This window comes from Carex rostrata, chromosome 1 (genome assembly GCF_964058835.1).
Source record: "Carex rostrata chromosome 1, lpCarRost1.2, whole genome shotgun sequence".
NCBI lineage: Eukaryota > Viridiplantae > Streptophyta > Magnoliopsida > Poales > Cyperaceae > Carex > Carex rostrata.
Window position 1 is genome coordinate 3378442 of NC_135918.1, and position 12792 is coordinate 3391233.

The following is a 12792-nucleotide window of genomic DNA, read 5'->3' on the forward strand; positions in this document are numbered from 1 at the left end:
TTCAAAACATAAGCAAAAACAATAGAAAAAACCAAAACATCTTACCATGTCCACAACGCAAGAAGGAAACTATCCTAGAAAAACACAAAAACATCATAACATGCATAAAACTAAGTACTACAAATCTAATAAATCTTCATCCTCTTCCTCGACGCCAAAAATTGGATATGGGGGGTTGCCATCTCCAGAACCCTGCACCAGGAGGTCCAAAGTTTGGGTCGTGTCTGAGCTTTTTTCCTCTTCCAGCATAAGAAGATCTGGAAGATTCTTAACATCAAAAAGCAATATAAGATTTAATTTAAAGAATGAATTATCATCTCTAGATTTACACCAAAATTGAGTCAAAGCTATAATCTTAATACCAATAACCTTAATTAATTAAGGGGAACTAACCAAACTAAGTTTAGTTTGTACGTACTTCGGTTGATTATATTATTCAGTCGGTCCGGTTTACTATGCAACTGAACAAAAATTTGATTCGACAAATTTAATTTGATTTGAACTGGTTCAACACCGCAAAAAGGCAATGATAAATTTCATTTCATTTCATTTTTCAGTTGGTGCTAAAAGGCAATGATAAATTGAAGGAGAAAGAGGCTTCTTGGACTTGGAATTGTCGCATGAGATACAGTTTGCCTAGAGAGGCAGCTGGGCCAAGCCCAATAAGCTTCTTCTTAATTTATTTTTGCTTTGCTACAGCTAATGATGCTCCTTGGCTCCCTGCTAACCATCCATTATCTGTGGTTCTTGTTATCCTAACATAAGAAGAAGAAGAAGAAGAAGAAGAAGAAAAAATTAACTGAAGCCCAAAACAATAGAAACCAAGAGAAAAGGAAAGAATCGCACCAAAAACTGACATACTTCCAACACACCACATCTGTTCACCTCTGAGAAAGTTGCTCAGTAAAAAAAAACTATAGTAGAAAACTCAAATTGAAATTGGAACACCAAGAAAAGTTTAGGGAGAAAAAGAAGATGAACACAGCTTTTGCTTCAACTCCTTGCTTCTGTTTTAGAGAATCAAAAAGATTAGAGCAAATTAGAAGTTTCAGGAGAACTGAAGTGTATACTAGAGCAGAAAAGAGGAACATTGGATCTAAAATTGTAGAAGGAGATGAAGAGAAGGAAATAGGAAGAAGACATGCATTAATTGCTGGATTTTCTATGGCCTCTACATGGTTTGCACTTGATTACCCAGGAAAAGCACTAGTGAAGCAAGGCCTTTTAGCTGGGAGAATTCCCGGCTTATCTGACCCCGACGAAAGAGGTTGGTTTATTTCATAATTGTTCTGCAGCCATATTTAATTTATTTTTGTGGGGTTTTCTTTATTGATGACAAGTAGTAAATAAGAAAAAATGTTTCAGACAGGTTTCCGTACATACCGTCGGCCAGATGACAAATCTGGCGGTCATGGGGTCGGCTGGAGTCCCATTATCCCTTACTCTTTCAAAGTTCCTGACGGCTGGGCAGAGGTGAGTTCTATTTTTTTTGTTTCATAAATAGAAAAAGAATTACAGGTATATAGAAGTGGGTTTATCCATCCAATAAAATTGACTCTTCTGATCCTCTCTTTGGATTAGGTTCCGGTGTCAATAGCAGATCTTGGCGGGACCGAGATTGACTTGAGATTTGCAAGCCCTCAAGAAGGTCGCTTGTTTGTTGTTGTAGCTCCTGTTCGTAGGTTTGCTGGTGAGGACCTTTTGTATTTAAAAAATTACATTTGATGAAAAAGCATTATATATTAACTGTTAGACTGTTGCTTCAGTTAAGGACACAATAGTTAACATCCTAGCTTACATCTAGCAGTCTGTACCAGACAACTAACCAAGCTTGTAAAGACTTCGGTTAAAATCAAAATCAATGGTGCTGAATCCCAACCTAAACATGAGGCACCAAAAACCTTAACAGCAATGTAAGACTGGGCAAAATAAAAAAATAGCATTTCACAAATTGAATTCCAGTACGAATTGCACCTGAACCAGTACCCTGAAATTTACAGCAAATATTAGAATCTATGAGGAAATCCTTTCTTACTTATCTGGGAGTTGGGATTTGTCAGAAAATTTGGAACATGCAATTCAGATTGATTTCTTTTAAGGTGTGTTTGGGTGCCAAGGAATAGCAGGGTTAGTTCGGTTAGCGACTATTCCTAGCATGCTATTCTCACTATTTCACGTTTGGGTGAAAAAAAGTCTATTCTCAACACACACAAAAAGCTCGTGTTAGCTGCTATTCCGCTATTTCATTGAAATGTTGGATTAGCCGCTATTCCGAATTTGGAGTTAGCATGCTATTCTCACTAACCTCACTCTCAATCCAAAAGTAAAAAGTAAATATTTCAGCTTTATGAGTTTTTTTTTTTTTTTTTTTGGGTAAATAGACATAGATGGAGACGCGACAATTGAGCAAATCGGACCACCAGACAGAGTGATAGATGCATTTGGGCCAGAAGTGGTGGGAGAAAATGTTGAAGGAAAGGTTTTAGCCATGGAGACAGCTGAGCACTCCGGCAGGACATACTACCAATTTGAACTTGAATCACCTCATGCACTGATCACTGCTGCAGCTGCCGGCAATAGGCTTTACTTATTCACCGTTACAGGCTCAGGTGATCTTATCATATCAAGCTGCAAAAGTGCTTTCAGTTTTTTATCTCAAATTTATTAACCCATCAGTTCAGCATAAGTTCTTGCTTTTTCAGTTACAGTGCTGGACTAAGAACATCTACCTGCTGATAGTTTATCATTCTGGCAAAATACTTTTTAGTAGTCAAGTTTATCATTCTGGCAAAATACTTTTTAGTAGTCAGTGTTTGTTGTATAACTCAAATATGAGCATCTTTGATCCTCCTTTTTAGGTCTTCAGTGGAAGAAGCACTACAAAGATTTGAAGGAGATCGCAAGCTCATTCCGGGTTGTTTAAGCCGAACATAAACTTATATTTTATTTTATAATGAGAATGAACATGGAGGATAACTGCATTTTTTTTTCCCCTTTTGGGTACTGAGCACGTGTAAAAAGTGAAAATAGTACAATAAACTGGAGCAGTTTTTCATTATGAGAGGAAACCTAGCAGAGTTAATTACATTTCATGCCAAGGGGTTTGTTACACTTGTGTTATGCAAACCATGAATGAATCTAAACCAGCAACTGCTGTCAGTGGCTTTTCATTACAAGACTAAAGGAGGACTAACTAACACCATCCCCATCTATCAATCCAGGCTACAAAATTACAGAACAAATTAACAAAAAATAATGAAGAATGTTCGAGATATTGCTCCTTTGACCAGAGAGGTAACATTATCATATACACAAAAATGAACTAATGCTTCTTAGAGAGACATATACACTCAGGCAGAGGGTTCTCATAGAAGGATTCCTCCGTTCTGAGGCGGGCTCGACCTTTGCTACCAGGTAAAGATCCATATCTTTTCCTAGGGGTGCCTTGCCTATAATAATAAAAAGAAACAAATAAAAAGAAACATAGAGATTTACAGGTGTAATAGCACCAAAGACCAGGGCACTCTGTCTAACAACTGAACACAGTAAGGTGGGTTCAACTAAGATCTTTCTCCAGTAGCTTAATAAGAGATAGAGTCAAAAAAAAAAAAAAAAATGCAGTTCTTCAAGATTTTCTTTAGCTTTTCAAAGTTCTCTCATTTTTTTTCATCTAATAATATAATTCACTAACAAGCAGACACAATTTAATACTGACACCATGTTTGAAATCCTGGATCCAACCTTGTGCGTGGGTTATGGGCTATGTTCGAGTAGCTCTACGCGTATATATGTGGGTGAGGGTTATTTCAACCATTCAGCAATAGTACAAGTCATAGCACGTGTATTGCTCAATGTAGTAACATAGAATTATTATTTAACTTTTGGTTTTTGTATTATGTATGGATTAGGTTTCAACAAATTATTTTTCAAATAATAGTAAGTATCCACATGCATGATAGTATCTATTAATCAAAAACAATATTTACTATCAGCTAACCTTTACTGGGTCAGGGAAGTATATGGAATATGGCAAGTTATTTGGGTGCTATACAATTGCCTATAACCCCCCAGCCTGTAATGTCTCGCCACCCCCACGAGCAGAACAATGGTCAACCCACCTGATCCGAGCCAATCAATTACGTGCATGGATAGATATTCGTAACCTGATCCGGATGCTACCAATTTCAGTGGGGTACCCCAGGGAATGTGAAGTGATACCTTACACTTGAAAAAAAATCTCATACCTTACGCTCGCTGACACCATATTTTAAACTACTAAAGTACTGTCAATTTTTCAATTACATTTTTGCACGATGCAAAATTTTAGTACCTGTATTTGTGCATTTGGCTGACCAAAGAAGATAATTGTGGCCCATCTTCCATCTCGCCTTTTTCTATCAAATCAAAGAGCTCTACCAATCCTTTCCTACAAAATTTATGAATAAAGCATATATAAACTGACAAAAAAAAAAAAAAATTATCACTAGCTTTCACCCAAAAAAAAATATGAAACTATGTTTGATTGGAAGAGGCACGAGAAACCAGCTCTACTTCAGAATTATAATGCAAAAATTGCATACTATATTTCGATGTAAATGGTGCCAACAAAACAAGTAAATGTAGATGCCATCTATTCAACTAAATGATAAGCCTCAACTTTATTTTCTAGAACAAATGAAAAGGAAAAGAATTTCTGCAAGTAAAAAGGTAAGGGCCTGTTACAACCTGTTAAAAAGGACAAAAATGACACCAATTAGGTGTGTCAATTTTAAGGGAACTTTTGTTATTTCACAAGCACTAAATCGCAGTACTACCAGTGCCAGAAGCAACTCCAGGCATTGGCTACATTTTGCAATTCAGAACTGATAATGCATGAACATTTTCACAAATAAAGAATATTAAGGTTTTGCAAATTCTTAGAGGACTAAGGATTGAAATAAAAAGTACAAAGCAATACCTGTCAGGGTTGATGGTCTTGCGGTGTCCCAAAAATCGCCTATGCCCCTCAACAGCCCTTGCCATATTACCTATATAAGAAGGGACAAAAACATCACTCTCCACTGATATTATGTAGTCAAGTGCTGCGGCCTGAGACGCATGCTTCGTGAATTTCTCAAGTTCTTTCTTTTGAACCAGCATTTCCTACACAAAGATGGTGACATCAATAAAATGCTCTTCAGCTACTAAACACAGAGAATTTTTCGGTTTAATAATTGACACCCAATTTTGTTTTAAGCAATTGCTGATATCCCCATTGAACTTAAAATAAGATAAAAGCAGAGAGCTCTGTTGGATATAAAGAAACCAGAGCCTGAAATTAACGGGCCTTTATTTCTAACCTAAGATAAACTTGAAGACACCAAACAGAACAATGTTTTGGATACTAAGTTCACGTCAGAAAGTATGAAGATATCCACAGAGTTGTTATCCAATGATTACATGCTATTTGCATGAGAACCAAAAGATATTCAATTTCAGCAGCAACCAACAGAATACTTGCATGTGGTCAACTCCAATGAGTAAAATACAAACTCTATGAAAAAGGATCCAAAGGACAAACCTTGGTGACCAAGTTTGGAAACTGAGACCTTAAATCAGCGATATAAGTATCGCCACCATAAATTTCACCAGCTGCAAGGTAGATCCATGTGGATTTGGGATAACCAAGAGCCTTTAAGAATATACCAACTTCCTTGGGGGTTAAAGGGCAAAGACCACCATATCGTTGTTCCATCGAGTTTATGTCTTTCAGTTTCCAATGGTTTGTGTTTTCTCTGGAAATTAAAAAAAAATAAAAAAATCAGCCACATTAGTGAACCGTAAAACAGCATTTGCAAAATTTTCCCATCCTAAATTATTAAATTATACTAAACCAACAAATAGAGTACCACTTTAAGTCTTAGTTCATGTTAATTAAGAATAAATTAAGGCAAAAAAGTAAAAAGACAACGAGATTCAACAATTCACAAGATGTCATGGATCCACCAAGGGTGTAGCATTTATGCACTTTACAGGATTCCTTGATTTGACCAGGAAAAGAAAAGGCTTTTAGTAAATACCTCATAGCTTTAAGCTCTTCAGCTTCTTGATTAGTCAAGCCGTAGGTGCATCCGGTAAAAGAGAGCATATCTTTCTCATAGCGAAGATGGAGTGCTATATATCTCCCCTTTGATCTCAACCGTGCCACTAGCTTCTGTCCTGTCAGTGATTTCACTCGGCTCAGAACCTAGATTTGACCCTAACTTTTTCTCCCTTTTATAAACTTGTCTTAGTAGTGAGCATTTTGTGTTTAACTTTTTTTTTTTTGGTCCCTTTCTAATTGTTTTTCTTGTTTGTTCACAGACTAAAATAGCCATTTAAGATATATAGGGAACCTCTAGTAGATACAAGTATATTACCATAACAAAACTAAAGTACGTAGATCGTTAAAAGATGGAAACCTTTCCAAGGGTCTCGATTGGGCTTGCAAATCGGAGTGCCTGATAGAGTGTGCGACACCTTAGCTTCTGGATATCTAATGGGAGGTCGTTATTAGCCAATCTTGAATCAGATTTGGGTACATGAATAACCTAGAACAGCAGAAAACAAAAACAAAAAATTATTAAAAGGCTACACTCAAAAATGTTGTGGATGTTTACTCCTGTTCCCTCATAAATGTCAGTATTATTCATCCAAACTTATTTTAAATTTTATACTAGTTATCTGCCTTTTCTTGACCAGTCATGTCTATAGAAAGAGAGAGAGAGATAGAGAGAGGGTTAGGCATCTTTTCTATCAAAAGGTGCATAAGATGTCTAACCATGCTCGAATTGCTTGGTTATATCTTATATGCATATATGGTCATTTGCAATGCACACAAAATTAATCATACAAATAGTAAATAGTAGTTTGAGCATCTTCCTCGTAAGATATAACCTATAGGCCACTTATCTTATTAACATTTAACTATGATTCAAGATTGTCTATGTTATGAACATTTAATTACGAATCTCCTTTCTTGCAGTGGTTTATACCCTAGAGGCCACTTTGCACGCATAAAGAAAATTCTTAGGTAATATGAAAACATGGTCAAGCTCTAGCGCATCATTATGTTAATCATCTTGTTTGTTGAGATAAATTGTTTTCTATGCTTTGAGGGAGGTTCAGAAAAAACTCACAATAATTGGATACCTTATAATCCTTAAAAAGTCGAGCCATTTCCTCGTAATATCCAGCACCAGACCATGAAGTGAAGTGCTTGCGGGCCCGTGGGACAGACTCCAGTTCCTTCGGCAGTCCTCTGACCACTTGAACATCTCCTTTAAGGGATTCTATGAAATATGCCTCATCAAAAATGTCCTCAAATGTGCTGCACATAAGTTTTGGTCTATCATTCTCAGATAGAAGTCTTTGCAGCAAAGGTAAAAGGAAAAAAAAAATATACAAAGGACATTGTAGTAACACACAGATACTTTTAGTCCAAGAGTCAAATTCAAAATTGCCATTTTGGTTGTTCAACTTCACCGTTTTAAGGTCATGATCCTTAACAGTACCTTTCAAAAAAAAAAAAAAACTTAAGTTGACATTAAAATGTCAATTTTTTTAATAGGAAATCTTTGAATTAAAAGGTAACCATTGAACATCAGCATTCACCAAAATAATCCTCCAATTTTCCACTTAAATGGCAAAAAATGGAATGTTTTAATGGCTGAATGGGAATTTTGAAGCCACAGAGACTAAAATGAACAGTAGCTATGCTTATGAAACGTTTGTGTAATTTACTTAAAAAAGATTACAAAAACAAAGTGACACTAAACTTATTTGCATATAACAAAAAGGCACACTACATTATGAAACATTACAATTTGACCATTTGACCAATCATAGATTAGAACTATTTTTCCAATATTATAAAGAAACATTTCGATGTGGAACCTGGAATCTTGCCAAAAGGAGCGTTTATCTAACTGGGGAATGACTAATGTTGCATTCATCAAACGAGCCACAGCAACCATGTCAGATATCTGAATAATCAAAATTAATATTTACAGTGAGAAATGTCATACTGATGAAGTGTACAAATCGGCATGTCTTTGATAGTGATAATTCTACATAAACTTACACCAGTGCGCATCTGGTTGAGGCCTCCATTGCTTCTGACAATTATGTACCGGCCCAAATCTTGTGGGACTGTGGATCAAAGAAGTCGATCAGAACAAAGTGAATTTTATTTTATTTTTGACACTGATAGTATAGATGTTCCTATTTGTAGTAAATACATGCCAGTATATACAAAATAAAATAATAATTTACCGTTACTTGAACAGCAGAGCTGGTGCATTTGGTACAGAAACTGAAATCTTGATTATAGAAAAAACAAACCTGAATATCTAGAGGTTGGTTTCACACAGGGGCGATAACCATAGCCCAAGGAAGAACCCCATAGCTGCTCTTCTGACGCCTAAATTTGACATCCAATAAGTGGGTATGGTAAAAAATGTAATGGCAAGGACAAATTAATATCAAGTTTTCCTAAGCAGTAATGACTGGTGTGAAATGTTCCAAATCGAAAGCACAAAGAAAAGGAAAAACGGTACCTGAAAATGTGCGGTGTGTGGTAAGGGATCTCGATCGACGGCTGATATCTGGCGCTGGGAGAGGAAGAGGACGACTGTGAAAATTGCGAGGAGGACTAGAATGAGATAAAACAAAGAGGAGGGGCGAAAGCGGAAAGAGCTTGGACTTCTGGCGGGGAATCTCCGATCCCTCCAGCTTCCCGCCATTGTTAAACCAAAGAGAGGTTTTGCTCGAGGATGTTTCGATGTTATGCAAGGCAGCTGATTTGGTGTGATTCAGAGCGGACATAATTGCTGGCTTGCTGCAAGCCCCGGATCATCTGAGGTAACTCAAATTTTGAGTTTGGATCCGGACCAATCTGGTCCGATGTGGAATGTTCAAGATCACTTTAATCTTCGTATATTGATCGGACAGTTTGGATCTAAATTCAAAACTTGAGTTACTTGTGAATATCATGTCCGCTCCGTGAGAAAGCGGAGACGGCCGTGGGTTTATAACTTCCGAGAAGGGACATTTTAAATGTCTCTTTTTTCAAAAAATTTAGTAACTTCAAAACTTAAAAGTTCATATATCAAAACATAACAGATGGATACAAGAGTGAGTCTATGGTACTATGCATATTACGATTTGGCACCGTGTTACGGCTTTATATTTGAGTTTTTAAATCCTAACGGTCGATTCGAACCGTTCATCTTGTTCTCCATATTAATATGTGTTTGGAGATCAAATTTTACATTTTTTGAAATTTTTTTACTATTTTTTTAGATTTATTGAAAATCACTGTTTTTGAATGGTCCAGAATTTTCAGATCAAGTGATTTTCTAAATATCTTAAAAAAGTTTTAAAAATGTAAAATTTGGTCTCCAAACACATATTAATATGGAGAACAAGATGAACGGTTCGGATCGACCGTTAGAATTTGAAAACTCGAATATAGAGCCGTAGCACGGTAACAACCGTGATGCATAGTACCATAGACTCACTCTGGATACAATCTATATCAATTGCACAAGTAAAAGTTTATGATATTTTATTTTATTTTATTTTAATTGGCATAGAAATTATAAAAAAAAATCTGATGATTTAGAAAATTTATACACGTTGATTATTCAAGTTATTAATTTATATCAATGTAAAGTTAAAGTGATGAAAAGCAATATGTAATATCTAATAGTTTTATTTTATTATTTTATTTTAAAAAAAATCTTAATAGGATGATAGACTAATAGGGGCATATTTTGTCCATAAGAAACATAAATCTTTGAACTTGCTTCACTGAAAATTATATACGTATTTAACTATTTATAGTTGACTGAGTAAGTATGTATACAGATAATAGTTCACGAAGAAAGATTTTTTTTTTTTTTTAAAACATTGTATGAAAAATATGAATTTTGCTAGTCCCAAGTCCAATTTATTTTTGAATAATTATATCATTTTCTTCATCCCTATCCCCCCCCCCCCCCCCCCCTCCACACCATTTATCTCCGCACTCTCTCTCAGTATTAACTGCTTTAAGTCATTTATCCCCCGTTTATTCCGCTAATAATTTTCATTTATCCTCACATTAAATTATACCGTCATTTAATAACAATCCACGCATTAATTATATTGTCTTCTAATAACAATCTCCACATTAATTATACTGTCATTTAATAACAATTCTCGCATTAATTATACTATCTTCTAATAACGATCCCCACATTAATTATAATGTTATTTAATAACAATCCCTGCTAATAAATGTTTATCTGTTTATTAATATTGAAGAAAGTATTTATCATTGTTTCTAACAAGTATTTATCATAATGTCCGAGAAGTATTTATCATTATCTCTGACATGATGATACTTTGATTTGATTAAACATAACTTATGAACAAGTTCAAGAACACATTTCAAGAAAGTATTTATCATTGTTTTTGACAAGTTTTTATCATTAATTCTAAGAAGTATTTATTATTATCTCCGACATGATGTTACATTGATTTGATTAAACATTACTTATTAACAAGTCCAAGAACAAAATTCAAAAAAATATTTATCATTGTTTTTTACAAGTATTTATCATTATGTCTGATAAGTATTTATTATTGTCACTAACATGATGATACATTGATTTGATTAAACATTACTTATTGACAAGTTCAAGAACAAAGTATTCATTTTTGTATCGTCAAGTATTTATCCATGTAACATAAAATATTCATCTAATTTATTTAAGTTACAATGTTTTACTGAAAGTTGCAATATATCATGTCTGAGAAGTATTTATCCATGTCACATAAGTAGTTATATATGTAACATAAAATATTTATCATTATGTCTGAGAAGTATTTATTATTGGGTGAGATGATTGTTTATTTAATGGTCCCCAGTTGTGCGGAGACGATACAAAAAAAAGAAAATTTTGTGCGGGGATAACTGTAAAGTATTTATGAGGGGATTGTTTATTTAATGGTTCCCGGTTGTACAGGGGCGATTCAAAAAAAAAGTGTAGGGATAACTGATAGATTGATTTATTATTTCATAAATATAGATCATTGCATATGGATTAATATTTGCAAATTCAACATAAATACTATAATGCTTCAAGTTAAACAGTAACAATTTACTAATAGTTTTTGGAAGTTTTTGCGGGATTTTTTTGTGGAGATAAAGGTGCGAAAATTGTTATCAAGATCTTTTATTTTTTCGGTATTTGTTTTGTTTTCAGAGAAAAATAGTATAGTAGAGTATATAGAACACAATAATATATTGTTATTAGCTTTCTTCGGAATGAAAGATCAAGTATAGACTAAGACATTCTATTTTTATTAGACTCGCAAGGGCTCTACCAACAATATTTTATAGTTTTTATTTTTATTTTCTCCCCTTTCTTTTTCTTACCTCATTTAAAACAATTTTGAGTCTGTGAAGTGAAGAAACACAAGTTGGATTAGTCGGTCATCCTCCTTTGTTTCACAAACTTCTAGAGCCAATCCCAGGTGATCTTCATCCACGCTAAGAGAATGGATGTCTCACAAAAAATTAAAGACTAAGGATATTTTAAAGAGGCTTATGAGTAAAATATAATAAGATGATAAAGGACGAGTCACAAAATAAATATTTTAGTTCTTTTATATTTATCCAAACTGTCAATATATAGTTGGGTAAAATATTATTAAAACATATTAAATCCATAGTATATTTAGGGTATTTTTTTTTTCAAAATTTATCAAATTGGTTTCAAATAATAAATTCCAAAATTTATCTCCGCACTCTCTCTCAATATTAACTGCTTTAAGCCATTTATTCCACTAATAATTTTTATTTATCCTCGCATTAAATTATACCGTCCTTTAATAACAATCCCCGCATTAATTATACTGTCTTCTAATAACAATCTCCGCATTTATTATATTGTCATTTAATAACAATTCTCGCATTAATTATACTATCTTCTAATAACAATTCCCACATTATCCCAGGGATCATATTTCCTTAAACACATAGCGGGCCTGGGGGAGTTTTTCCAAAGCTCGGTGACAATAGACCAACAGATAAACCTTCTCAGGTGGAGATGGTCCGCGCAGGGGGGTTTTCACTACGGCATCGGCCTACAGGATGCTACACATAAAAGGAATTTCATGCAGATACCAAAGCGCACTGTGGAAACTCAAGGTGCCGAGTAAAGTGAGAGTTTTTTGCTGGTTATAGGTGCACAACAAACTCTTAACTCGACAAAATTTGACCAGAAGGGGGTGTATGGTCAGCGCTGAATGTGTTATGTGTACAAGAGGGCATATGGAATCAAGGGACCACCTATTTTGGAGATGCCGAATGGCAAAAGGATTCTGGAGGGCTTTTCTGGCATCAATCAACGTAACAGGACCGCGAGACAAATTAGCCATTACGGACGCATGGAGGGATCACAGGCGGACCTAAACAGGGCAAGGTAGAGTGAGCTAGGATACTGTCTGGGCGGCTGGAGTATGGACTCTGTGGAGAGAAAGAAACCAGAGGATCTTTTCACAGGAGCATAAGACGGTGCAAAGATTAATTAATGAAACAATTGAAGATACCGCCCTTTGGAATGCAAATTGTTAGTAAAAGGTTTGTCAGGGCGAGCATGGGCACTGACGACCAAGCTAGAGTATTTTGTAGTGTTTTCTTTAATTAATATATCGACAGCAGGCAACTTGCCAACCGTCTTTCAAAAAATAACAATCTCCACATTAATTATATTGTCCTTTAAT

The 12792-nt window shown here is 35.0% G+C and overlaps 2 protein-coding genes across 3 annotated transcripts; one reads left to right on the forward strand and one right to left on the reverse strand.

Annotated features, from left to right (window-relative positions):
• Window positions 1-780: 780 nt before the first annotated feature.
• LOC144552468 (thylakoid lumenal protein (Mog1/PsbP/DUF1795-like photosystem II reaction center PsbP family protein)) lies at window positions 781-3058 on the forward strand. Its single transcript, XM_078300450.1, has 5 exons — window positions 781-1267; window positions 1370-1473; window positions 1582-1690; window positions 2382-2609; window positions 2859-3058. Exons 1-5 carry the CDS (start codon window positions 976-978, stop codon window positions 2921-2923), a joined length of 798 nt encoding a protein of 265 aa, XP_078156576.1. The 5' UTR covers window positions 781-975; the 3' UTR covers window positions 2924-3058.
• LOC144552454 (O-fucosyltransferase family protein) lies at window positions 3031-8896 on the reverse strand. 2 transcript variants are annotated; one of them, XM_078300438.1, is made up of 11 exons: window positions 8577-8890; window positions 8362-8440; window positions 8102-8169; window positions 7915-8003; window positions 7171-7348; window positions 6441-6569; window positions 6060-6193; window positions 5561-5774; window positions 4958-5142; window positions 4331-4426; window positions 3031-3449 (listed from the first exon to the last, which is right to left on the reverse strand). In XM_078300438.1, the coding sequence occupies exons 1-11, from the start codon at window positions 8760-8762 to the stop codon at window positions 3323-3325; spliced, it is 1485 nt and encodes a 494-aa protein (XP_078156564.1). In that variant the 5' UTR covers window positions 8763-8890; the 3' UTR covers window positions 3031-3322. The 2 variants fall into 2 exon arrangements, with proteins under 2 accessions (XP_078156564.1, XP_078156570.1); XM_078300444.1 differs by lacking the exon at window positions 3031-3449 and adding an exon at window positions 4043-4224 and having other exon boundaries at window positions 8577-8896.
• Between the last annotated feature and the right edge of the window lie 3896 nt (window positions 8897-12792).

Bases quoted from the DNA above. Each gene is read 5' to 3' on its own strand.
- LOC144552468 (XM_078300450.1), top strand. From the start codon at position 976: ATGAACACAGCTTTTGCTTCAACTCCTTGCTTCTGTTTTAGAGAATCA. The intron at 1,691-2,381 runs GTGAGGACCTTT...TTGGGTAAATAG, and splicing joins TCCTGTTCGTAGGTTTGCTG to ACATAGATGGAGACGCGACA. The intron at 2,610-2,858 runs GTGATCTTATCA...CCTCCTTTTTAG, and splicing joins ATTCACCGTTACAGGCTCAG to GTCTTCAGTGGAAGAAGCAC.
- LOC144552454 (XM_078300438.1), bottom strand. From the start codon at position 8,762: ATGGCGGGAAGCTGGAGGGATCGGAGATTCCCCGCCAGAAGTCCAAGC. The intron at 8,170-8,361 runs GTTTGTTTTTTC...TTTGATCCACAG, and splicing joins ACCAACCTCTAGATATTCAG to TCCCACAAGATTTGGGCCGG. The intron at 8,004-8,101 runs GTAAGTTTATGT...TTGATTATTCAG, and splicing joins TCAACCAGATGCGCACTGGT to ATATCTGACATGGTTGCTGT.